The sequence below is a fragment of the Salvelinus fontinalis genome, chromosome 12, assembly GCF_029448725.1.
Source record: "Salvelinus fontinalis isolate EN_2023a chromosome 12, ASM2944872v1, whole genome shotgun sequence".
NCBI lineage: Eukaryota > Metazoa > Chordata > Actinopteri > Salmoniformes > Salmonidae > Salvelinus > Salvelinus fontinalis.
Window position 1 is genome coordinate 1,750,590 of NC_074676.1, and position 24,273 is coordinate 1,774,862.

Below are 24,273 nucleotides of genomic sequence, written 5' to 3' on the forward strand. Positions count from 1 at the left end.
AAAGTACCCCATAATAACAAAGTGAAAACATGTTTTTAGAAATGTTCTCTAATTTATTAAAAATTAAATACAGAAATATCTCCTAATCATAAGTATTCACACCACTGAGTCAATACTTTGTAGAAGCACCTTTGGCAGCGATAACAGCTTTGAGACTTTCTCGGTAAGTCTCTAAGATCTTTCCACACCTGAATTGTACAACATTTGCCAATAATTATTTTCAAAATTCTTCAGGCTCTGTCAAATTGGTTGTTGGTCATTGCTAAACAACCATTTTCAGGTCTTGCCACAGATTTTCAAGCAGATGTAAGTAAAAACTGTAACTCGGTCACTTAGGACCATTCCATTGTCTACTTGGTTAGCAACTCTAGCGTCGATTTGGCCATGTGTTTTAGGATATTGTCCTGCTGAAAGATGAATGAATCTACAAATGTCTGGTGGAAAGCAGACTTAACCACGTTTTCCTCTAGGATTTTGCCTTTACTTAGCTCTGTGCTGTTTCTTTTTTTGATCCAGAAAAACTCCCCTATCCTTAATGATTACAAGCATACACATAACATGATGCAGCCACCATTCTGATTGTAAATATGGAGAGTGGTACTTAGTAATGTGTTGTATTAGATTTTTCCAGACATAACACTTTGTATTCAGGACAAAGTAAAAAAAAATTGTAGTAGTACTTTAGTGCAGAGGTCTCCAACAGGTAGAAAGTACAATAATTTTCACGTGTTCCACTGCGAAATGTCATAAACAAATCTCGCAAGTATCACAAGCACCCAGCTACCACCATGCTTCACTGTAGGGATGGTGCCAGGTTTCCTCCAGACATGATGCTTGACATTCAGGTCAAAGAGTTCAAACTTGGTTTCATCAGACCAGAGAAAATTGTTTCTCATGGTCTGAGTCTTTAGGTGCCTTTTTGCAAACTCTATGCCGGCTGTCATGTGTCTTTTATTGACGAGTGGCTTCCGTGTGGCCACTCTCCCATAATGGCCATGATTGCTGGAGTGCTGCAGAGATGGTTGTCCTGCTGGAAGCTTCTCCCATCTCCACAGAGGAACTCTAGATCTCTGTCAGAGTGACCATTGGGTTCTTGTTCACCTTCCTGACCAAGGCCCTTCTCTCCGAATTGCTCAGTTTGGCCTGGCGGCCAGCTCTTGGAAGAGTCTCGCCAATCAATTTGTAGAAACATCTCAAGGATGATCAATGGAAACAGGATGCACCTGACCTCAATTTCATGTCTCATAGCAAAGAGTCTGAATATTTATGTAAATGAGGTATTTCTGTTTCATTTTTAATCAATTTGCTAAAATGTCAGATCTGTTTGCTTTCTCATTATGGGGTATTGTGTGTAGATTGCTGAGGATTTTTATTTATTTAATCAATTTTACAATAAGGCTGTAATGTAAAAGAATGTGGAACAATTGAAGGGGTCTGAATACTTTCCGAAGGCACTGTATATTGACAGAAAACAAAGTGCTCTACTTTCTCTTATAGGGACCAAGGGGAGAGGAGAAGAATATGCCTTTAAGAAAGCTAGAAAAACATTTATTGCATTTAAGAAGCTCCCATGCCTTGTTGTAAACAGGATGCATGTTTTGGAATATTTTTATTCTGTAATCTTCCTTCGCTTCACTCTGTGGAGCAACTACAATGTTGCTCCATCCTCAGTTTTCTACTATCACAGCAATTAAACTCTAACTGTTTTAATGTCACCATTTCCTCATGGTAAAATCCCTGAGCGGTTTCCTGACTCTCCGGCAATAGACATTAACTAGCTCTAATTAGAAAATGTCTTCATGATGTTCTTTCCTTCCTCGTCATCTCTCTCTCTCTCTGTCTCTCTCCCTGTGTGTGTCTCTTTCTCACACACACACACACACACACACAGCTCAGTCAGATGTTGGGGAATGACATCAAGTATCAGGTGCGAGAGCCTGTTGGACTGAGGGTCTGGATCCTCATCTCTGCAGTAGCCTTCACAGTCATGGCCTTGATGGTGAGTTGATAGAGTCTGAATGACACACAGTCACAACACACACATACAGGTAACTGCCAAAATAAAGGAAACAGCAACATAGTGTCTTAATAGGGCATTGGGCAACTGCGAGCTGCCGGAACAGCGACAAAGCGCCTTGGGGTGTATTCTACAAGTGTGTGTATCCGTTTGAGGGACGCAACACCATTCTTCCACAAGAATTTCCATCATTTGGTGTTTTGTTGATGGTGGTGGAAATAGGGCTGTGTGGCGGTCATGAAATGTTGTCAGCCGGTAACTGTCATGCAAATTACTGCCGGTCTCATGGTTGTTGACTGTTAATTACACATAGCATACAAGCCACTGATGCTGACCTTTGGAACATCAACATTTTAAAAAGCCAAAATCCATTTAATATAGCCTACACCAGGGGTAGGCAACCCTGTTCCTGGAGTGCCACAGATACTGCAAGATTATGTTCCAACTAGGCACCACACCTGACCAACTGAGCTAATTGATCAACTCAGTGATTGCCTGGTTAAATCGAAAACATGAACTGGCTGTGGCACTCTAGGACCAGGGTTGCCTGCACCATCCAAATAAATTGAAAGAAAAATTATAATATGAAGAAAATATTGCATATTTCAGAACGACAGAATAGCAAATGAAATACTTCATGTGGCATTATTGTATATTATTTAAAAGTAACAAGAATAGAATTGAACATAGCTGAATAAAATGGAAAGGATATTTTCCCCAAACAATTTCTGAGGTAGTGTGCACTATTCTGTGTTGAGCAGTTAACAAACTGATCATTTCAAACGGGTCCTCCTACATGCTTATTTTAGAGTTATGTATGCTGCTTTAGTTGTGATTAAAAAAAACGTATGTTGAATGTTTTGATTTCTAATGCTTTCTCAGGCTGTATGATGTGACTAATGATGATTTGAAAAAAGTAGTTTGAAAAGCATGGACTCAGCTCTGGTTTTTGAGCACTTCCTCAGTCTCTTATTCACAAAAACCCATACCTTTTAACTAGGCTATGGGCTCTCCAACCTTGTTCCAGGGGTCCTAGGCCTATAGGCTACTCTTAGATTTATTTGGCCACTTTAGTTGTGATACAAACCTTATCAAAACATATAGGCCTATGGGCTAGGCTACATTTTTACATATACTAAATCATGTACAGTACCAGTGAAAAGTTTGGACACTCCTACTCATTCAAGGGTTTTTCTTTATTTTTACTATTTTCTACATTGTAGAATACTAGTGAAGACGTCGACACTATGAAATAACACATATGGAATCATGTAGTAACCAAAAAAGTGTTAAACAACTCAAAATATATTTTACATTTGAGATTCTTCAAAGTAGCCACCATTTGCCTTGATGACAGCTTTGCACACTCTTGGCATTCTCTCAACCAGCTTCATGAGGAATGCTTTTCCAACAGTATTGAAGGAGTTCCCACATCTGATGCACCACTCCATCACTCTCCTTTGTAGTAAAATAGCCCATACACAGCCTGGAGGTGCGTTTTGGGTCATTGTTCTGTTGAAAAACAAATTTTAGTCCCACTAAGTGCAAACCAGATGGGATGGTGTATCGCTGCAGAATGCTGTGGTAGCCATGCTGGTAAATTGTGCCTTGAATTCTAAATAAATCACACACAAGCAAAGCACCCCCACACAATAACACCTCCTCCTCCATGCTTCACGGTGGGAACCACACATGCGGAGATAATCTGTTCAACTACTCTGTGTCTCACAAAGACACAGCAATTGGAATCCAAAAATCTCAAATTTGGACTCATCTGACCAAAGGACAGATTTCGTGTTTCTGGCCCAAGCAAGTATCTTCTTATTATTGGTGTCCTTTAGTAGTGGTTTCTTTGCAGCATTTTGACCATGAAGGCCTGAATCACACAGTCTCCTCTGAACAGTTGATGTTGATATGTCTCTTACTTGAACTCTGTGAATAATTTATTTGGGCTGCAATCTGAGGTGCAGTTAACTCTAATGAACGTATCCTTTGTAGCAGAGATAACTCTGGGTCGTCCTTTCCTGTGGTGGTCCTCATGAGAGCCAGTTTCATTATAGCACTTGATGGTTTTTGCGACTGCACTTCGCCGGCTTCCCAGCCGGCGAAGCTACACGACGCCGAAAAAGGGGCAAACGTAGCGGTCTCCTGGTCAGGCTTCGGAGACGAGCACATCGCGCTCCACTCCCTAGCATACTACTCGCCAATGTCCAGTCTCTTGAGAATAAGGTCGATGAAATCCGAGCACGGGTAACATTCGAGAGAGACATCAGGGATTGCAACGTGCTCTGCTTCACGGAAACATGGCTAACTGAAAAGACGCTAACGGAGTCGGTGCAGCCAGCTGGTTTCTTCACGCATCGCGCAGACAGAAACATACATCTTTCTGGTAAGAAGAGGGGCGGGGGGGTATGCCTCATGATTAACGAGACGTGGTGTGACCATCATAACAACACTCAGGAACTAAAGTCATTCTGTTCACCTGATCTAGAACTCCTCACAATCAAATGTAGACCGCATTATCTACCAAGGGAATTCACTTCGGTCATAATCACAGCCGTATATATTCCCCCCCAAGCAGACACATCGATGGCCCTGAACGAACTCTATCTGACTCTCTGTAAACTGGAAACCACACACCCTGAGGCTGCATTCATCGTAGCTGGGGATTTTAACAAGGCTAATCTAAAAACAAAACTCCCTAAATTCTATCAGCACATCGATTGTCCGACCAGTGCTGGCAGAACTCTGGACCATTGTTATACTAACTTCCGCGACGCATATAAGGCCCTCCCCCGCCCTCCTTTCGGAAAAGCTGACCACGACTCCATTTTGTTGATTCCAGCCTACAAACAGAAATTAAAACTACAAGCTCCCGCGCTCAGGTCTGTTCAACGCTGGTCCGACCAATCTGAATCCACGCTTCAAGACTGCTTTGATCACGCGGATTGGAATATGTTCCGCACGGCGTCCAACAACAACAATGATGAATATGCAGATTCGGTGAGCGAGTTCATTAGGAAGTGCATTGACGATGTCGTACCCAGAGCAACGATTAAAACATTCCCAAACCAGAAACCGTGGATTAACGGCAGCATTCGCGTGAAACTGAAAGCGCGAACCACTGCTTTTAACCAGGGCAAGGTGACCGGAAACATGACCGAATACACACAGTGTAGCTATTCTCTCCGCAAGGCTATCAAACAGGCTAAGTCCCAGTACAGAGACAAAATTGAATCGCAATTCAACAGCTCAGACACAAGGGGTATGTGGCAGGGTCTACAGTCTATCACGGGTTACAAAAAGAAAAGCAGCCCCGTCGCGGATCAGGATGTCTTGCTCCCAGACAGGCTAAATACCTTTTTTGCCCGCTTTTAGGATAATACAGTGCCACTGACACGGCCCACTACCAAAACCTGCGGGCTCTCCTTTACTGCAGCCGAGGTGAGTAAAACATTTAAACGTGTTAACCCTCGCAAGGCTGCAGGCCCAGACGGCATTCCCAGCCGCGTCCTCAGAGCATGCGCAGACCAGCTGGCTGGTGTGTTTACGGACATATTCAATCAATCCTTAGCCCAGTCTGCTGTTCCCACATGCTTCAAGAGGGCCACCATTGTTCCTGTTCCCAAGAAAGCTAAGGTAAATGAGCTAAACGACTACCGCCCCGTAGCACTCACTTCCGTCATCATGAAGTGCTTTGAGAGACTAGTCAAGGACCATATCACCTCCACCCTACCGGACACCCTAGACCCACTCCAATTTGCTTACCGACCCAATAGGTCCACAGACGACGCAATCGCAACCACACTGCACACTGCCCTAACCCATCTGGACAAGAGGAATACCTATGTGAGAATGTTGTTCATCGACTACAGCTCAGCATTTAACACCATAGTACCCTCCAAACTCGTCATCAAGCTCGAGACCCTGGGCCTCGACCCCGCCCTGTGCAACTGGGTCCTGGACTTCCTGACGGGCCGCCCCCAGGTGGTGAGGGTAGGTAACAACATCTCCACCCCGCTGATCCTCAACACTGGGGCCCCACAAGGGTGCGTTCTGAGCCCTCTCCTGTACTCCCTGTTCACCCACGACTGCGTGGCCATGCACGCCTCCAACTCAATCATCAAGTTTGCGGACGACACTACAGTGGGAGGCTTGATTACCAACAACGACGAGACGGCCTACAGGGAGGAGGTGAGGGCCCTCGGAGTGTGGTGTCAGGAAAATAACCTCACACTCAACGTCAACAAAACAAAGGAGATGATTGTGGACTTCAGGAAACAGCAGAGGGAGCTCCCCCCTATCCACATCGACGGGTCAGTAGTGGAGAAGGTGGAAAGTTTTAAGTTCCTCGGTGTACACATCACGGACAAACTGAATTGGTCCACCCACACAGACAGCGTTGTGAAGAAGGCGCAGCAGCGCCTCTTTAACCTCAGGAGGCTGAAGAAATTCGGCTTGTCACCAAAAGCACTCACAAACTTCTACAGATGCACAATCGAGAGCATCCTGTCGGGCTGTATCACCGCCTGGTACGGCAACTGCTCCGCACACAACCGTAAGGCTCTCCAGAGGGTAGTGAGGTCGGCAGAACGCATCACCCGGGGCAAACTACCTGCCCTCCAGGACACCTACACCACCCGATGTCACAGGAAGGCCATAAAGATCATCAAGGACAACAACCACCCAAGCCACTACCTGTTCACCCCGCTATCATCCAGAAGGCGAGGTCAGTACAGGTGCATCCAAGCAGGGACCGAGAGACTGAAAAACAGCTTCTATCTCAAGGCCATCAGACTGTTAAACAGCCACCACTAACATTTAGCGGCCGCTGCCAACAAACTGACTCAGCTCCAGCCACCTTAAAAATGGGAATTGATGGAAATTATGTAAAAATGTACCACCAGCCACTTTAAACAATGCCACCTAATATAATGTTTACATACCCTACATTACACATCTCTTATGTAAATGTATATACTGTACTCTATATCATCTACTGCATCTTGCCATCTTATGTAATACATGGACCACTAGCCACTTTAAACTATGCCACTTTATGTTTACATACCCTACAGTACTCATCTCATAGGTATATACCGTACTCTATACCATCTACTGCACCTTGCCTATGCCGTCTGTACCATCACTCATTCATATATCTTTATGTACATATTCTTTATCCCTTACATAAGGTAGTAGTTGCGGAATTGTTAGGTTAGATTACTTGTTGTTATTACTGCATTGTCGGAACTAGAAGCACAAGCATTTCGCTACACTCGCATTAACATCTGCTAACCATGTGTATGTGACTAATACATTTGATTTGATTTGATTTGAATAAACTTTCAAAGTTCTTGAAATTTTCCGGATTGACTGACCTTCATGTCTTAAAGTAATGAAGGACTGTCGTTTATCTTTGCTTATTTGAGCTGTTCTTGACATAATATGGACTTGGTCTTTTACCAAATAGGGCTATCTTCTGTATACCACCCCTACCTTGTCACAACACAACTGATTGGCTCAAACGCATTAAGAATGAAAGAAATGCCACTAATTACTTTTAACAAGGCACACCTTTTTAATTGAAATGCATTCCAGGTGACTACCTCATGAAGCTGGTTGAGAGAATGCCAAGAGTGTGCAAAGCTGTCATCAAGGCAAAGGGTGGCTGCATTGAATAATATAAGATATTAAATATATTTTGATTTGTTTTAAGACTTTTGGTTACTACATGATTTCAATTGTGTTATTTCATAATTTTTATGTCTTCACTATTAATCTACAATGTAGAAATTAGTAAAATAAAGAAAAACCTTTGAATGAGTAGGTGTGTACAAACTTTTGACTGGTACTGCATGTGAAATTAGTTGATTTAGAATGGAACAGGGGCTGGGGAAAAAGATGCCATCCATATTGCACTTGAATAGTGAATGGAGGACGCTTTTCCTGCAGTTAATTTTTATGCCAGCCAGGTAGACTACCTTGGTTGTAAAGCAAAGCAATGTGCTTAATATTAGGAAATTTTACAAGTCAATATAGTATGCCTAACCTATAGGAAGCTGATGGGATCCTCGTCTTTTTAAGAGGTCATTTAAGAGGTCAATTTCATATCATAGCCTATAGAAATGTTGCGCCCCGTGGGCTCATAGGAACACTTATTTCATTCCATGCATCAACCACCTATGAGGAGCTGGCTTTCGCTGCTCAAAAGATGATCCTATTCTGCGTAAACTCTTCATGAAGTGTTTGATTTGATTTTCGATCGCATTTGCATTTATTAAGAGGGACAGTAGAGCGCTGAGTTCCAGGCCATTAGCACGTTTGGTAGGCTACTAATGACCATCGGCGACATCAAAGCGCAGTTTTGGAGAAGCCTAGTTACTGTGACTCAACTGTCGTGTGGAATTTGACTGTGGTCACTACTTGTGACTGCCGGTGTGGCGGTAATACGGTCACCGTAACAGGTGGAAAGGGAGAAAGCACTGTCTCAGGCGCCGCTCCAGCATCTCACATAAGTGTTCAATTGGGTTGAGATCTGATGAATGAGACACACACACTCCTTTTAAGAGACCCATTTTTCAAAGTCATTGAGATCTCTTCTTCTAGCCATGGTAGAAAATAATGGGGAGCAGGTTATCTTTATACATGGCCCTAAGCATGATGGGTTGTTAATTGCTTAATTAACTCGAGAACCACACCTGTGTGGAAGCATCTGCTTTCAATATACTTTCTATCCCTCACTTATTCAAATATTTCCTTTATTTTGGCATTTACCTGTAGTAAAACATGATCCAGACCTCTGTAACCACGACTCACCTGAAGTGTTTCTATTCTCTGGCTTGACAGTAGGGTTATCTTTCACCGTTTAGAACTTTCGCAAGTGGTTTAGAACTGTACTGTACCAAAATATTTCACTAGGAGTTAAGGAAGCAGTTTTGTCCACTCTTTCAGTCTCCCCTCTCTTTAGTGAACAAAGTCCCATACAGTTAGTCTTCACTACACTATCTCTATGGGACATCTGGGAGGAACAGCTCAGCCTTTGTCTGCGCCTAAATATACTGTGTAGCTGAATGACCTTAGACCCTGTTACTATGTCTGTGAATGGTTTTACTGCGGGGGTACAGGAAGCCACATTGTTTATTGGTAAATTAAGTTATGCTCTGTCGAATGCTCTATTTGAGGAGCAACTGCCTGGTGATTTTGTCACAAACAGCCTTAGCTTTCTTGGAGCAGTAGTTAGAACCGCGGCCCGTGGTTGATCGAGCTATGCTCCGGGACCTCAAACTATCCCCCGAAGTATTGCTACAATGGTGCGTGTTGTGATTTAAGATGATGAGTGTGTTGTGTTGTGTTCCCTCTGCAGGCCCTGGTGTTGCCCAAGCAGCTGTATGACATAGTGTTTGAAGAGGAGATCAACAACACCAGTGTCTCCATCAGACTCTATGGGGGAGCACTGCTCAGTGAGTGCACACATATTCTGGATGTACAGTTGAAGTCGGAAGTTTACATACACCTTAGCCAAGTACATTTAAAATACGTTTTCACAATTTCTGACATTCAATCCTAGTAAGACTTCCCCGTCTTAGGTCAGTTGGGATCGCCACTTTATTTTAAGAATGTGAAATGTCAGAATAATAGAAGAGAGAACGATTTATTTCAGCTTTTATTTCTTTCATCACATTCCCAGTGGGTCAGAAGTTTACATGCACTCAATTAGTATTTGGTAGCATTGCCTTTAATTTGTTTAACTTGGGCCAAACGTTTTGGGTAGCCTTCTACAAGCTTCCCACAATAAGTTGGGTGAATTTTGGCTCATTCCTCCTGACAGAGCTGGTGTAACTGAGTCAGGTTTGTAGGCCTCTTTGCTCGAACACATGTTCTATAGGATTGAGTTCAGGGCTTTGGGATGGCCACTCCAATACCTTGATTTTGTTGTCCTTAAGCCATTTTGCCACACTTTTGGAAGTATGGTTGGGGTCATTGTTCATTTGGAAGACGCAATTGCGACCAAGCTTTAACTTCCTGGCTGATGTCTTGAGATGTCAATATATCCACATAACTTTCCTCCCTCATGATGCAATCTATTTTGTGAAGTGCACCAGTCCCTCCTGCATCAAAGCACCCCGAAAACATGATGCTGTCACCCCCGTGCTTCACGGTTGGGATGGTATTCTTCGGCTTGCAATCCTCCCCGTTTTCCCTCCAAACATAACGATGGTCATTATGGCCAAACAGTTCTATTTTTGTTTCATCAGACCAGAGGACATTTCTCCAAAAAGTACAATCTTTGTTCCCATGTGCAGTTGCAAACCATAGTCTGGCTTTTTTATGGCGGTTTTGGAGCAGTGGCTTCTTCCTTGCTGAGCGGACTTTCAGGTTATGACGATATAGATACTTTTGTACCTGTTTCCTCCAGCATCTTCACAAGGTCCTTTGCTGTTGTTCTCAGATTGATTTGCACTTTTCGCACCAAAGTACGTTCATCTCTAGCAGACAGAACGCGTCTCCTTCCTGAGCAGTATGACGGCTGTGTGGTCCTATGGTGTTTATACTTGTGTACTATTGTTTGTACAGATGAACGTGGTACCTTCAGGCATTTGGAAATTGCTCCCAAGGATGAACCAGACTTGTGGAGGTCTACAATTTTGGCTGATTTCTTTTGATTTTCCCATGATGTCAAGCAAAGAGGCACTGAGTTTGAAGGTTGTCATTTAAGCCGAACAGAAGCTTCTAAAATTTAAAGGCACAGTCCACTTAATGTATGTAAACTTCTGACCCACTGGAATTGTGATACAGTGAATGATAATTGAAATAATTTGTCTGTAAACAATTGTCGGAAAATTACTTGTCATGCACAAAGTAGATGTCCTAACCGACTTGCCAAAAACTATAGTTTGTTAACAAGAAATTTGCGGAGTGGTTGAAAAATGAGCTTTAATGACTCCATCCTAAGTGTATGTAAACTTCAGATTTCAACTGTATAGGCATACAGTACCAGTCAAAAGTTTGGACACACCTACTCATTCAATGGTTTTTCTTTATTTTTTACTATTTTCTAGATTGAAGAGTAATAGCGAAGACATCAAAACTATTAAATAACACATGAAATCATGTAGTAACCAAAAAAGTCTTAAACAAATCTAACTATATTTTATATTTGAGATTCTTCAAAGTAGCCACCCTTTGCCTTGATGACAGCTTTGCACATTTTTGGCATTCTCTCAACCATCTTCATGAGGTAGTCACCTGGAATGCATTTCAATTAAACAGGTGTGCCTTGTTAAAGTTAATTTGTGGAATTTATTTCATTCTTAATGCGTTTGAGCCAATCAGTTGTGTTGTGACAAGGTAGGAGTGGTATACAGAAGATAGCCCTATTTGGTAAAAGGCAAAGTTCATATTATGTCAAGAACAGCTCAAATAAGCTAAGACAAACTAAAGTCCAACATTACTTTAAGACATGAAGGTCAGTCAATCCGGAAAATGTCAAGAACTTTGAAAGTTTATTCACGTGCAGTCGCAAAAAACATAAAGCGCTCTGATGAAACTGGCTCTCATGAGGACCACCACAAGAAAGGAAGACCCAAAGTTACCTCTGCTGCAGAGGATAAGTTCATTCGAGTTAACTGCACCTCATATTGCAGCCCAAATAAATGCTTCAGAGTTAAAGTAAGACACATCTCAACATCAACTGTTCAGAGGAGACTGTGTGAATCAGGCCTTCATGGTCGAAATGCTGCAAATAAACCACTACTAAAGGACACCAATAAGAAGAAGAGACTTGCTTGTGCTCCGACGCTGGCAAACTATTACAGATTACAAAGGGAAGCACAGCCGCGAGCTGCCCAGTGACACAAGCCTACCAGATGAGCTAAATTCTATGCTCTCTTCGGGGCTAGTAACATTGAAACATGCATGAGAGCATTAGCTGTTCCGGATGACTGTGTGATCACGCTCTCCGTAGCCGATGTGAGTAAGACCTTTAAACAGGTCAACATTCACAAGGCCGCAGGGCCAGATGGTTTACCAGGATGTGTACTCCGAGCTTGAGTTTGTAATACCAACATGTTTCAAGCAGACCACCATAGTCCCTGAACCAAGAATACTAAGGTAACCTGCCTAAATTACTACCGACCTGTTGCACTCACGTCTGTAGCCATGAAATGATCCACTCCAATTTGCATACCGCCCAAAATGATCCACAGATGATGCAATCTATTGCACTCAACAATGCCCTTTCCCACCTGGACAAAAGGAACACCTATGTGAAAATGCTATTCATTGACTACAGCTCTGCGTTCAACACCATAGTGCCCTCAAAGTTCATCACTGAGCTAAGGACCCTGGGACTAAACACCTCCCTCTGCAACTGGATCCTGGACTTGCTGACGGGCCGCCCTCTGGTGGTAAGGGTAGGTAACAACACATCCGCCACGCTGATCCTCAACACGGGGGCCCAGCAGGGGTGCGTGCTCAGTCCCCTCCTGTACTCCCTGTTCACTCATGACTGCATGGCCAGGCAAGACTCCACCATCATCAAATTTACCGATAACACAACAGTGGTAGGCCTGATCACCGACAACGATGAGACAGCCTATAGGGAGGAGGTCAGAGACCTGGTCGTGTGTTGCCAGAACAACAACCTCTCCCTCATGGTGATCAATACAAAGGAGATTATTGTGGACTACAGGAAAAGGAGGACCGAGCACGCCCCCAATCTCATCAAGGGGGCGGTAGTGGAGCAGGTTGAGTTCTTCAAGTTCCTTGGTGTCCACATCATTAACAAACTATTATGGTCCAAACACACTAAGACAGTTGTGAAGAGTGCAGGACAAAGCCTATTCCCCCTCAGGATACTGAAAAGGTTTGGCATGGGTCCTCAGATCCTCAAAAAGTTCTACAGCTGCATCATGAAGATCATCCTGACTGGTTGCGTCATTGCCTGGTATGGCAACTGCTCAGCCTCCGACCGCAAGGCACTACGAGGGTAGTGCGTACGGCCCAGTACATCACTGGGGCTAAGCATAACACCAAATTGATCAGAAATACAGTGTAGACATTGTTAATGTTGTAAATGACTATTGTAGCTGGAAACGTCAGATTTTTTATGGAATATCTATACATAGGCGTACTAAAAAAGGCAAATATTTCTGACCAATTTTATGTTATTTTAATGGACAATAAAAAGTGCTTTTCTTTCAAAAACAAGGACATTTCTACGTGACCCCAAACTTTTGAACGGTAGTGTATATACAGTACCAGTCAAAAATTTACACATCTACTCATTTCAGGGTTTTCCTTTATTTTTACTATTTTCTACATTGTAGAATAAGAGTTTAGACATCAAAACTGTGAAATAACACATATGAAATCATGTACTAACCTAAAAAGTGTTAAATCAATCAGATTCTTCAAAGTAACCACCCTTTGCCTTTATGACAGCTTTGCACACTGCCAAGCCCAAAACACACTTTGGTGATGAATTGTCACTTCCTTATGTTATAAAATACATTTTACTAAGCCAAATATGATTATTCATGTTCTGATTCGTTCAGTGGTGTCTTTATCTAACATTTCATTAAAGATACACTGGTTCTTAATGCAACCGCTGTGTTAGATTTTTTTTAAATGCTGTGCTTTAGTAAAAAGCACAGCATGCAATAATCTGAGACAGCGCTCAGCCATTCTCCGCCATGTTGGAGTCAACAGAAATACGAAATTACATCATAAATATTCCCTTTGATGATCTTTCATCAGAATGCAGTGCCAGGAATCCTAGTTCCACAATAAATCGTTTTTTTGTTTTATAATGTCCATTACTTCTGTCGAATTAGCAACTTTGGCTAGCATGTGTCGTTCACGTGTTCATAGAACTTTACGCTAATGAACGAAAACTTCAAAAAGTTATATTACAAATCGAATAAACTGGTCAAACTCAGTTGAGAATCAATCTTCAGGATGTTTTTCTCATATATATCCAATAACGTCCCAGACGGAGCATTTCTTCATGTCTATCTAACGCATTGCAGACAAGGACATCACATGCGTAGTGTGCGTGGCCAAGAACTGGCAATATGCCTGACCAGTCACTCCAAAGACTCTCATTCGGTCCCACATCAGGCTAGACGCTTCATTCCACGTTCTACTGCCTGTTGACATCTAGTGGAAGGCGTATGAAGTGCATACAGAACCATAAATATAAGGCAATTGAATAGGCGATGCCTTTCACAGTGACCCATTTCAGAATTTTCACTTCCTGTTTGGAAGTTTGCCTGCCGTATGAGTTCTGTTTCACTCACAGATATAATTCAAACAGTTTTAGAAACTTCAGAGTGTTTTCTATCCAATAGTAATAATAATATGCATATCATATGATCTTGGACAGAATACGAGGCCGTTTAATTTCGGCACCAATTCATCCAAAAGTGAAAATGTCGCCCCCTAGTCTTAATAAGTTTTAACAGTCAAATAAGCACCTACAGTGCCCTACACTAATATTGACACCCTTGGTGAATATGAGCAAAACAGGCTGTAAAAATAAGTATTTAAGGTTTATTCTCTTGGTCTTTCATTCAAAATATTTACAAAAATCGAAAGAATTTTATCTGTGTGCCACAATTATTGGCACCCCTTCATTCATTACTCACTGATCCCATCGTGTCTCTTGTATATATATTTTTATATATTTTTCTTCTCATATCTTTTAAATACATTTTCCGAAACGTCAACTTCTAAATACTCTCCCGCAACTCGCCTCACCCAATGTGGCGTGGATCAGTTTTTTTCTGAAGTAGTTCTATTTACTTCGGATCTGGAATCCCTCAACTGAAGCTAGCCAGCTAACTAGCTACCAGCTATCAGTCAGAAAACCACTGCTAGCGGTCATCAGCTAAACTTTAGCTCGGAAAGCTCTCACCAGTTCGTACAACGTGACTTAAACCAGAGCATAACGGACCTGTTTTTCTCTCCATATCCCCGGATTCCTATCGCAAACTCTGAACCTTTTCATCTGGATCTTCGCAACTAGCTAACCGAAATCCCGGGTGACTACTCCTGGCTAGCGTTTCCATCCTGGAGCAAGCGCCAATTATTCTGAAGCTAGCCCGGCTACTGCTCCAGGGATACCACCGAAGCCCACACCTGGGCTACAATATCCGGAGCCCTTCTACTGCCGGTACGGGGCACGGAACCCCGCCGATCCTCTATGACTGGAATACCGACATAATCTGGCCGAGGATTCCAACAGGCCCCTCAGGCGCGATTTCCGCTGAAGGCCCGTTCTGCTAACCGCGGCCTGCTAGCTATCTAGAGCTACATGGAACCCTACTAATTCACGACTGGTCTATCGACGTCACCGCATGAGGAGGCAAACAGACTTTCCTCCATTGCGACGTCCCCCAAAGGCCCTTCTGCTTACGTGCTAGTGCCGGTCTGCTAACTGCTAACTTGCTAGCCCCGGTCTGCTAGCTTGCTAGCCCCGGTCTGCTAACTGTCTGAATCGCCGTGTCCCCAGCCAGTCCAACCACTCACTGGACCCATATGATCACTTGGCTACGCATGCCTCTCTCTAATATCAATATGCCTCATCCATTACTGTCCTGGTTAGTGATTACTGTCTTATTTCACTGTAGAGCCTCTAGCCCTGCTCAATATGCCTTAACCAACCATGTTGTTCCACCTCCTACATATGCAATGACATCACCTGGTTTAAAGTCTCTAGAGACTATATCTCTCTCATCATTACTCAATGCCTAGGTTTACCTCCAATGTACTCACATCCTACCTTACCTGTGTCTGTACACTATGCCTTGAATCTATGCTATCGTGCCCAGAAACCTGCTCCTTTTACTCTCTGTTCCGAACGTTCTAGATGGCCAGGTCGTATAGCCTTTAGCCGTACCCTTATCCTACTTCTCCTCTGGTGATGTAGAAGGTAATCCAGGTCCTGCAGTGCCTAGCTCCACTCCCACTCCCCAGGTGCTCCCATTTGTTGACTTCTGTAAAAGTAAAAGCCTTGGTTTCATGCATGTTAACATTAGAAGCCTACTCCCTAAGATTGTTTTACTCACTGCTTTAGCACACTCTGCCAACCCGGATGTCTTAATCCTGGTTTAGGAAAACCACCAAAAACCCTGAAATCTCCATCCCTAACTATAACATTTTTTGCCAAGATAGAACTGACAAAGGGGGTGGTGTTGCAATCTACTGCAAAGATTGCCTACAGAGTTCTGTCTTACTATCCAGGTCTGTACCCAAACGATTTGAGCTTCTACTTCTAAAAATGCACCTTTCCAGAAACAAGTCTCTCACCGTTGCCGCTTGCTATAGACCACCCTCTGCCCCCAGCTGTGCCCTCGACACCATATGTGAATTGATTGCCCCCCCCCCCCCCATCTATCTTCTGAGCTTGTGCTACTAGGTGACCTAAACTGGAACATGATTAACACCCTGGCCATCCTACAATCTAAGCTTGATGCCCTCAATCTCACATAAATTATCAATGTACCAGGTACAAGCCCAAATCCGTAAACACGGGCACCCTCATAGATATCATCCTAACTAACTTGCCCTCCAAATACACCTCTGCTGTTTTCAATCAAGATCTCAGCGATCACTGCCTCATTGCCTGCATCCGTAATGGGTCTGCGACTAAACGACCACCCCTCATCACTGTCAAACGCTCCCTTAAACACTTCTGCGAGCAGGCCTTTCTAATCAACCTGGCCAGGGTATCCTGGAATGACATTGACCTCACCCCGTCAGTAGAGGATGCCTGGTTATTCTTTAAAAGTGCCTTCCTCACCATCTTAAATAAGCATGTTCCATTCAAATAATGTCGAACCAGGAATAGATACGGTCCTTGGTTCATTCCAGACCTGTCTGCCCTTGACCAGCACAAAAACATCCTGTGGCGTTCAGCATTAGCATCGAATAGCCCCCGTGATATGCAACTTTTCAGGAAAGTCTGGAACAAATATACACAGGCAGTTAGGAAAGCTAAGGATAGCTTTTTCAAACAGAAATTTGCATCTTGTAGTACAAACTCAAAAAAGTTCTGGGACATTGTAAAGTCCATGGAGAATAAGAGCACCTCCTCCCAGCTGCCCACTGCTCTGAGGCTAGGAAACACTGTTACCACCGATAAATCCACTATAATTGATAATTTCAATAAGCGTTTCTCTACGGCTGGCCATGCATTCCACCTGGCTGCCCCTACCCCGGTCAACTGCCCGGCACCCTTCACAGCAATCCGCCCAAGCCCCCACCATTTCTCTTTCACCCAAATCCAGATAGCTGATGTTCTGAAAGAGCTGCAATATCTGGACCCCTACAAATCAGCTAGGCTAGACAATCTGGACCCTCTCTTTCTAAAATTATCTGCCAAAATTGTTGCAACCCCTATCACTAGCCTGTTCAACCTCTCTTTCGTATCGTCTGAGATTCCCAAAGACTGGAAAGCTGCCGCAGTCGTCCCCCTCTTCAAAGGGGGTGACACTCTAGACCCAAACTGCTACAGACCTATATCTATCTTACCCTGTCTTTCTAAGGTCTTTGAAAGCCAAGTTAATTAACAAACAGATTGCCGACTATTTCGAATCCCACCGTACCTTCTCCGCTATGCAATCTGGTTTCCGAGCTGGTCACTGGTGCAACTCAGACACGTTCAATGTCCTAAACGATATCATAACCGCCATCAATAAGAGACATTACTGTGCAGCCGTATTCATCAACCTGGCCAAGGCTTTCGACTCTGTCAATCACCACATTCTTATTGGCAGACTCGACAGCCTTGGTTTCTCAAATGATTGCATCACCTGGTTCACCAACTACTTCTCTGATGGAGTTCAGTGTGTCAAATCGGAGGGCCTGTTGTCCTTACCTCTGGCAGTCTCTATGGGGGTGCCACAGGGTTCAATTCTCGGGCTGACTCTCTTCTCTGTATACATCAATGATGTCGCTCTCGCTGCTGGTGATTCTCTAATCCACCTCTACGCAGACGACACCCTTCTGTATACTTCTGGCCCGTCTTTGGACACTGTGTTAACTAACCTCCAGACGAGCTTCAATGCCGTACAACACTTACAACTGCTCTTAAATGCAAATATAACTAAATACATGCTCTTCAACCGATCACTGCCCGCACCTGCCCGCCCGTCCAGCATCACCACTCTAGACGGTTCTGACTTAGAATATGTGGACAACTACAAATACCTAGGTGTCTGGCTAGACTGTAAACTCTCCTTCCAGACTCACATTAAGCATCTCCAATCCAAAATTAAATCTAGAATTGGCTTCCTATTTCGCATCAAAGCATCCTTCAATCATGCTGCCAAACATACCCTCGTAAAACTGACCATCCAACCGATCCTCGACTTCGGCGATGTCATCTATAAATTAGCCTACAACACTCTACTCAACAAATTGGATGCAGTCTACCACAGTGCCATCCGTTTTGTCACCAAAGCCCCATGTATCACCTACCACTGCGACCTGTACGCTCTCGTTGGTTGGCCCTCGCTTCATACTCGTCGCCAAACCCACTGGCTACAGGTTATCTGTAAGTCTCTGCTAGGTAAAGCCCCTCCTTATCTCAGCTCACTGGTCGACATAGCAGCACCCACTCGTAGCACGCGCTCCAGCAGGTATATCTCACTGGTCACCCCCAAAGCCAATTCCCCCTTTGGTCGCCTTTCCTTACAGTTCTCTACTGCCAATGACTGGAACGAACTGCAAAAATCACTGAAGCTGGGGACTCATATCTTCCTCACTAGCTTTAACCTCTCTAAAATATAGAGCGCCAGATTCAAAAAAAAATCTATAAAATCAAACTTTATTAAATTACACATATAAGATACCAAATTAAAGCTACACTCGTTGTGAATCCAGCCAACATGTCAGATTTCAAAAAGGCTTTTCGGCGAAAGCATAAGATGCTATTATCTGATGATAGTGCAATGGCTACACTCTCTTTGTTGACAATTTCAACCATGCCGGTGCTACTCAAAACGCAGAAATAAAATATAAAACATGCATTACCTTTGACGAGATTCTTTTGTTGGCACTCCAATATGTCCCATAAGCATCACAAATGGTCCTTTAGTTCGATTAATTCCGTCCATATATATCCAAATTGTCCATTTATTTGGCGCCGTTGTACCAGGAAAAACAGCCTTCAATTTGCGCAAAATCACGACAAAATATCTAAAAAATTACCTCTAAACTTAGCCAAAACATTTCAAAGTACTTTTGTAATACAACTTAAGGTATTTGTAAACGTTAATAATCGATCAAATTGAAGACGGGTCAATCTGTTTTCAATACAGGATATCAACAAACTCACGGTACTTTTCAAGTCTTGCTCAACTCTCAAACATAAATACAAGACGTCACTCCACTTCCGGGTCAATATCTTTCTCAGTTTACTAAGAAAAAACCTTAACCTTTTTCCATACAATGGCGACATCCAGTGGAAGCAGTAGAAACTGCGTGGATAGTGATTAGAATTCTGGTGTGCCCATGATAACCCATTGAACATACAGGAACTTAACAATAAAAAATGTAGTCCTCAGGGTTTTGACTGCTATATAAGTTCTGTTATACTTACAGATATGATTCAAACAGTTTAAGAAACTTCAGAGTGTTTTCTATCCAAATCTACTAATAATATGCATATCGTATATTCTGGGGATGAGTAGCACGAAGTTGAAATTGCGCACGCTATTTTTCCCTAAGTGAAAACTCTGCACCCTATTCTCAAGAGGTTTTAAGCACCAGCTGTCAGAGCAGATCACAGAACCTCTTTTTGCCAAGATAACAGCTCTGAGTCTTCTCCTATCATGCGTAATGAGGTTGGAGAACACATGGCAAGGTATCTGAGACCATTCCTCCATACAGAATCTCTCCAGATCCTTCAGATTCCGAGGTCCATGCTTGTGGACTCTCCTCTTCAACTCATCCCACAGGTTTTCTATGGGGTTTAGGCCAGGTGTCTGGGATGGCCATGGCAAAACCTTGTTTCTGTGATCAGTAAACCATTTTTGTGTTGATTTTGAGGTGTGCTTTGGTTCATTGTCCTGCTGGAAGATCCAACCAAGGCCCAGTTCAAGCTTCCTAGCAGAGGCAGTCAGGTTTTGATTTAATATCTGCTGGTACTTGATGGAGTCCATGATACTATATATCCTAAAAAGTTGTCCAGAACCTTTGGAAGAAAAACAGGCCCACAACATCAAAGATCCATCACCATACTTCCCAGTGGGGATGAGGTACTTTTCTCCATGGAAGTCTTTCTGTTTACGCCAAACCCACCTCTGGTGTTTGTTTCCAAAAATGTCTATTTTGGTCTCATCTGACCATAGAACCCGGTCACATTGAAAGTTCCAGTAACGCTTGGCAAACTGTAGGCACTCGAGTTTGTTGTTTGATGACAGCAAAGGCTTTTTTATGACAACCCTCCCAAACAACTTGTGGTTACGTAGGTGGCGTCCGATCGTAGTTTTTGGAGACTTTCTGACCCCAAGACCCAACTAACGTCTGCAATTCTCCAGCTGTGATCCTTAGAGATTTTTTGGCCACTCTAACCATCCTCCTCACTGTGCGTGCGGTCAATATACACGCACGTCCTCATCCAGGCCGATTGTTAACATCTCAAGTTAAACTTCTTAATTATTGCACTGATAGTGGAAATGGGCATTTCAACCATTGAGCTATTTTCTCATAGCCATTTCCTGATTTGTGCAGCTCAACAACATTATGTCCCACATCATTACTGTTTTCTCAGGTCTTTCCCATAGTGATGGATGACTATGGGAACTTCGCCTGTAAGTCACCTCATATTTATACCACAGTGAAACAGGAAGTCATGGCTTGCCACTTAAGTATTCCTTATCACTCAGGTGAACTTAAGAAATGTAAAATATGAATGTGAATATACTTCAGTACACATAAGAATGTCTAGGGGTGCCAATAATTGTGGCACATGTTTTGGAGAAATGTTTTATTTAATTTATCTAAAAAAAATGTACAACCCATTTTACTCATGTTTACCAAGGGTGCCAATATAAGTGGAGGGCTTTGTAACTCTGCTGACAGAGCAGTGCAGCATTCTTTGAACAACTTTGATGATTTTACATGTTGTGGTGGTCGTCTTCAAAGTTTTTTTTGCGGGTCACAAAAATCTAAATTAGCATGACATGAGCTGAGGTAAAAAGGCTTTGAAAATAAAAAGCTTGCTGTACGCTCAGTGCTCCGTTGACATTTCAGAAATACGGTTGTTTTTGTGAAAAATATTCTATCAATTCAAGTTTGGGTCTGTATTAACTTTTTGCGTCCCTAATGAATTCGTGGAGCTTGTTCCTGCTTCCTTTGTACGCGTTGGGCGCCATCGAGCCATCAGGGTTTGTTCTGCTTGCATTGAATGCTGCAGTACGGGCTCGCCGTATGGTAGGGATATCACCGTTCATTCAGGGGTTTTGGTTGGGGTATGTCTGGATTGTTATTGTGGGTAAAACATAATCAGCACATTTCCAAATGAAGCCTGTGACTGACGATGTATAATCCTCAATGTTGGTGATCCTGGGTGGATGAATCTTTGAACATATTCCAGTCAGTATTCTTGAAGCAGTCGTGGAGCATTGAGTCTGCCTCTGTCCAGCGCCTCACTAGTCTCTATGTTGGTGGCTCCCTTTTGAGTTGCTGCTTGAAGGCGGGGAGTAACAACAGATAGACGTAGGGGTGGCGGATGGCTTTGTACGCATCACGGATGTTGGTATATACACTGAACAAAAATATTAATGCAACATGCAACAATTTCAATGATTTTAATATAAGGAAATCAATCAATAAATTCACTAGACCCTAATCTATGGATTTCACATGACTGAGAATACAGATATGCTTCGGTTGGTCAGAGATACCTTAATATAAAAGGTAGGGGCGTGGATCAGAAAACCAGCCAGTAGCTGGTGTGACCACCATTTGCCTCATGCAGCGCGATACATCTCCTTTGCATAGAGTTGATCAGGCTATTGATTGTGGCCTGTGGAATGTTGTCCTGTCACTTCCTGTTGAACGAGGGAGAGCTCGGTTTGTTGTTTTGAAAATATTGAAACGTTTCTTAGTAGCTACCTTTTTGAGTGTGGATCCCGCGATGCGGTTGGCATCAGTTGCTGGGACTGCTACTACCTGTCCAGTGATCCTGCCAACCAAGACCGGGTCTGAGGAGCTGTTTGGTGTAGCAGCTTGCCTAGCTGCGAGCTAGCTGCTTATCAAGCTAGCAGGGTTTTCTTGATGGCTTGAAAGCAGCCTGCGATGCGGTTAGCCCTTGTGGCTAGGACCGCGGATTGTCCTGAGGAATTCCCGGAAGCTGTGTGCCAGAAGAGGAAAGAACTTATCCCAGCCAGGAAAGCTGCCAGAAAGCATGGGACATGCTTATTGCTATGAAAGGCTCAATGTCCACCCTCCCTCCGAATAGCCTGATTGGGATGAGAGAGCCAAGCCTATGGGTTCGTAGCTTCAACCCCACAGCACACACACACCAATTAATTAATGCTAAATGTATCCTTTTGCTTTATTTGCTCTTTTCCATATGTGACCCGTTTCAGGAAACTAAGCGTATGTCGCGGGTCACTATTTCAAACGAGAGCCATTTGAACGTAATGTTTTTTTTTAAATCAAAATGCGTTTTTTGGCAGAAATGCCTTTTGGAAAAAGTTAACTTTCATGTGTCTTAATAACAAACTTGTATGACATCTGTAAATACGAATAAAATTGTTAAATTACTAGCCTGGTTGGTTTAGCCACAGAAAAAGGCAGCAACCTTCCTGCTATCCATGATTGGCTGAGATAATGACTGGGCTGGAAATGCCGAGAGATGAGTTTGGATTGGTCTGCCATATAGCGTGCTTCTGTCTATTTGAGCTGGTAAGTATGTGTAGGTAATGCTGTCTAACGCAGCTTTAAAAAATATGCCGTTCTACTAAGAAATATATAAGTGTTGCTCTCGACTCACAGTTTTGAAATCATTGGAATTAGAGTATGATAGCTAAGGAGATGGAGAAAACACCTGTCTCCGGCGATGACATCTTCAAACTAAGGGAAACCATGGCATCTGTGACAGGGAGAATCATCCAACTAGCTGGCTAGCTAGCTAACGTTACGTGTATGATCGTATTATTTGTATTTCAGAGCCATTTGCTTGGCTAGCATAATGTTCAAGTGGAGATAGGCTCGTTGCCCAACGCTGCAATCCTCCTCCTCCTCAGCCGAGTAATCTTCCTCCTGGTCACTCTGCTCTACTACTACCACCTGGGCAGAGGACGACCCAAGAAGATCTGATGGCGAGGGGACAGTTGCTTCCAGATGTGGGCTCAGAGGGAGGTGGGGTGTATTGAGGGAGGCGGGTAGCCTAGTGGTTGTTGGTTTAGCTTTCTGTAACTTTAGCAGGTACAGTCTGCATGTGTAGGTGCTTATTGAGTCATGATTGCAAGGGGTCCCGATATCTTTTCCAACTGTCCTGATAGAAAATATATAACTGTCCCGTTATCTAAATTTTTGTGAATTTCATTGACATTGTGTGGCTTGAGGAGGATAAAGTGATGAGCAGAGGGAGAAAGGGATGGTGAGGGCATGAAGAGGGAGAGATTGAGGAGGATAGGGTGATTGTAAATCTTCAGGGAGTGGGGGGTGGAGAAAAGAGGGAGAAAACAACATTAAAAGAGGGATAGAAAAGGAAGAGGGAAATGGAGAAGAGCGGAATACATTAAGCAGGAGGTTAGGGTGATTTTACACACCACAGAAGAGAGGGAGGGAAAGAGTGAGAGGAGGAGAGGGAGATGGAACAGATGGATCCTGGCATGCAGGAAGGATATACATACATACTGCTAGCTCCATCACTCCACGGTCACACCATCCTCATCCCTCCATCCCTCCCACAGTCACCCCTCAGCTCAGCACCCCATCTTCTCCCACTTTCCCCCTTCCCATGTGGATGTGTGGGTGGATGAAAGGACTGGGATATACTGCTAGCTTCCTCATCACAACCACCCTCCTCCTCGCTCATCTCATTGTCCACCTCCACTCACCTCCCTCCCTCGTCCTAGCATGTGGGGTGTGTGGGCAGACGAGAGTAATGAGAGATGGAAAATCAACCTGGAAATATGTCCAAGACTTCGATAAAAGCCCACATCCTTATTTGTCTGTACTTTCATGCTTGAATCTGAACCAGTAGGCCTAATAATTACATTGGAATATGTTTT

At 43.4% G+C, this 24,273-nt stretch overlaps 1 protein-coding gene across 2 annotated transcripts in view; it reads left to right on the forward strand.

Annotated features, from left to right (window-relative positions):
* The window catches only part of LOC129866603 (tumor protein p53-inducible protein 11-like), a 115,440-nt gene that overhangs the window by 85,167 nt on the left and 6,000 nt on the right, over positions 1–24,273 (forward strand). For both annotated transcript variants that reach the window (XM_055939359.1, XM_055939360.1), the window contains exons 3-4: positions 1,892–1,999; positions 9,384–9,480. In XM_055939359.1, the coding sequence (XP_055795334.1) occupies positions 1,892–1,999; positions 9,384–9,480 (205 nt within the window). The remainder of the gene's footprint in view (positions 1–1,891; positions 2,000–9,383; positions 9,481–24,273) is intronic.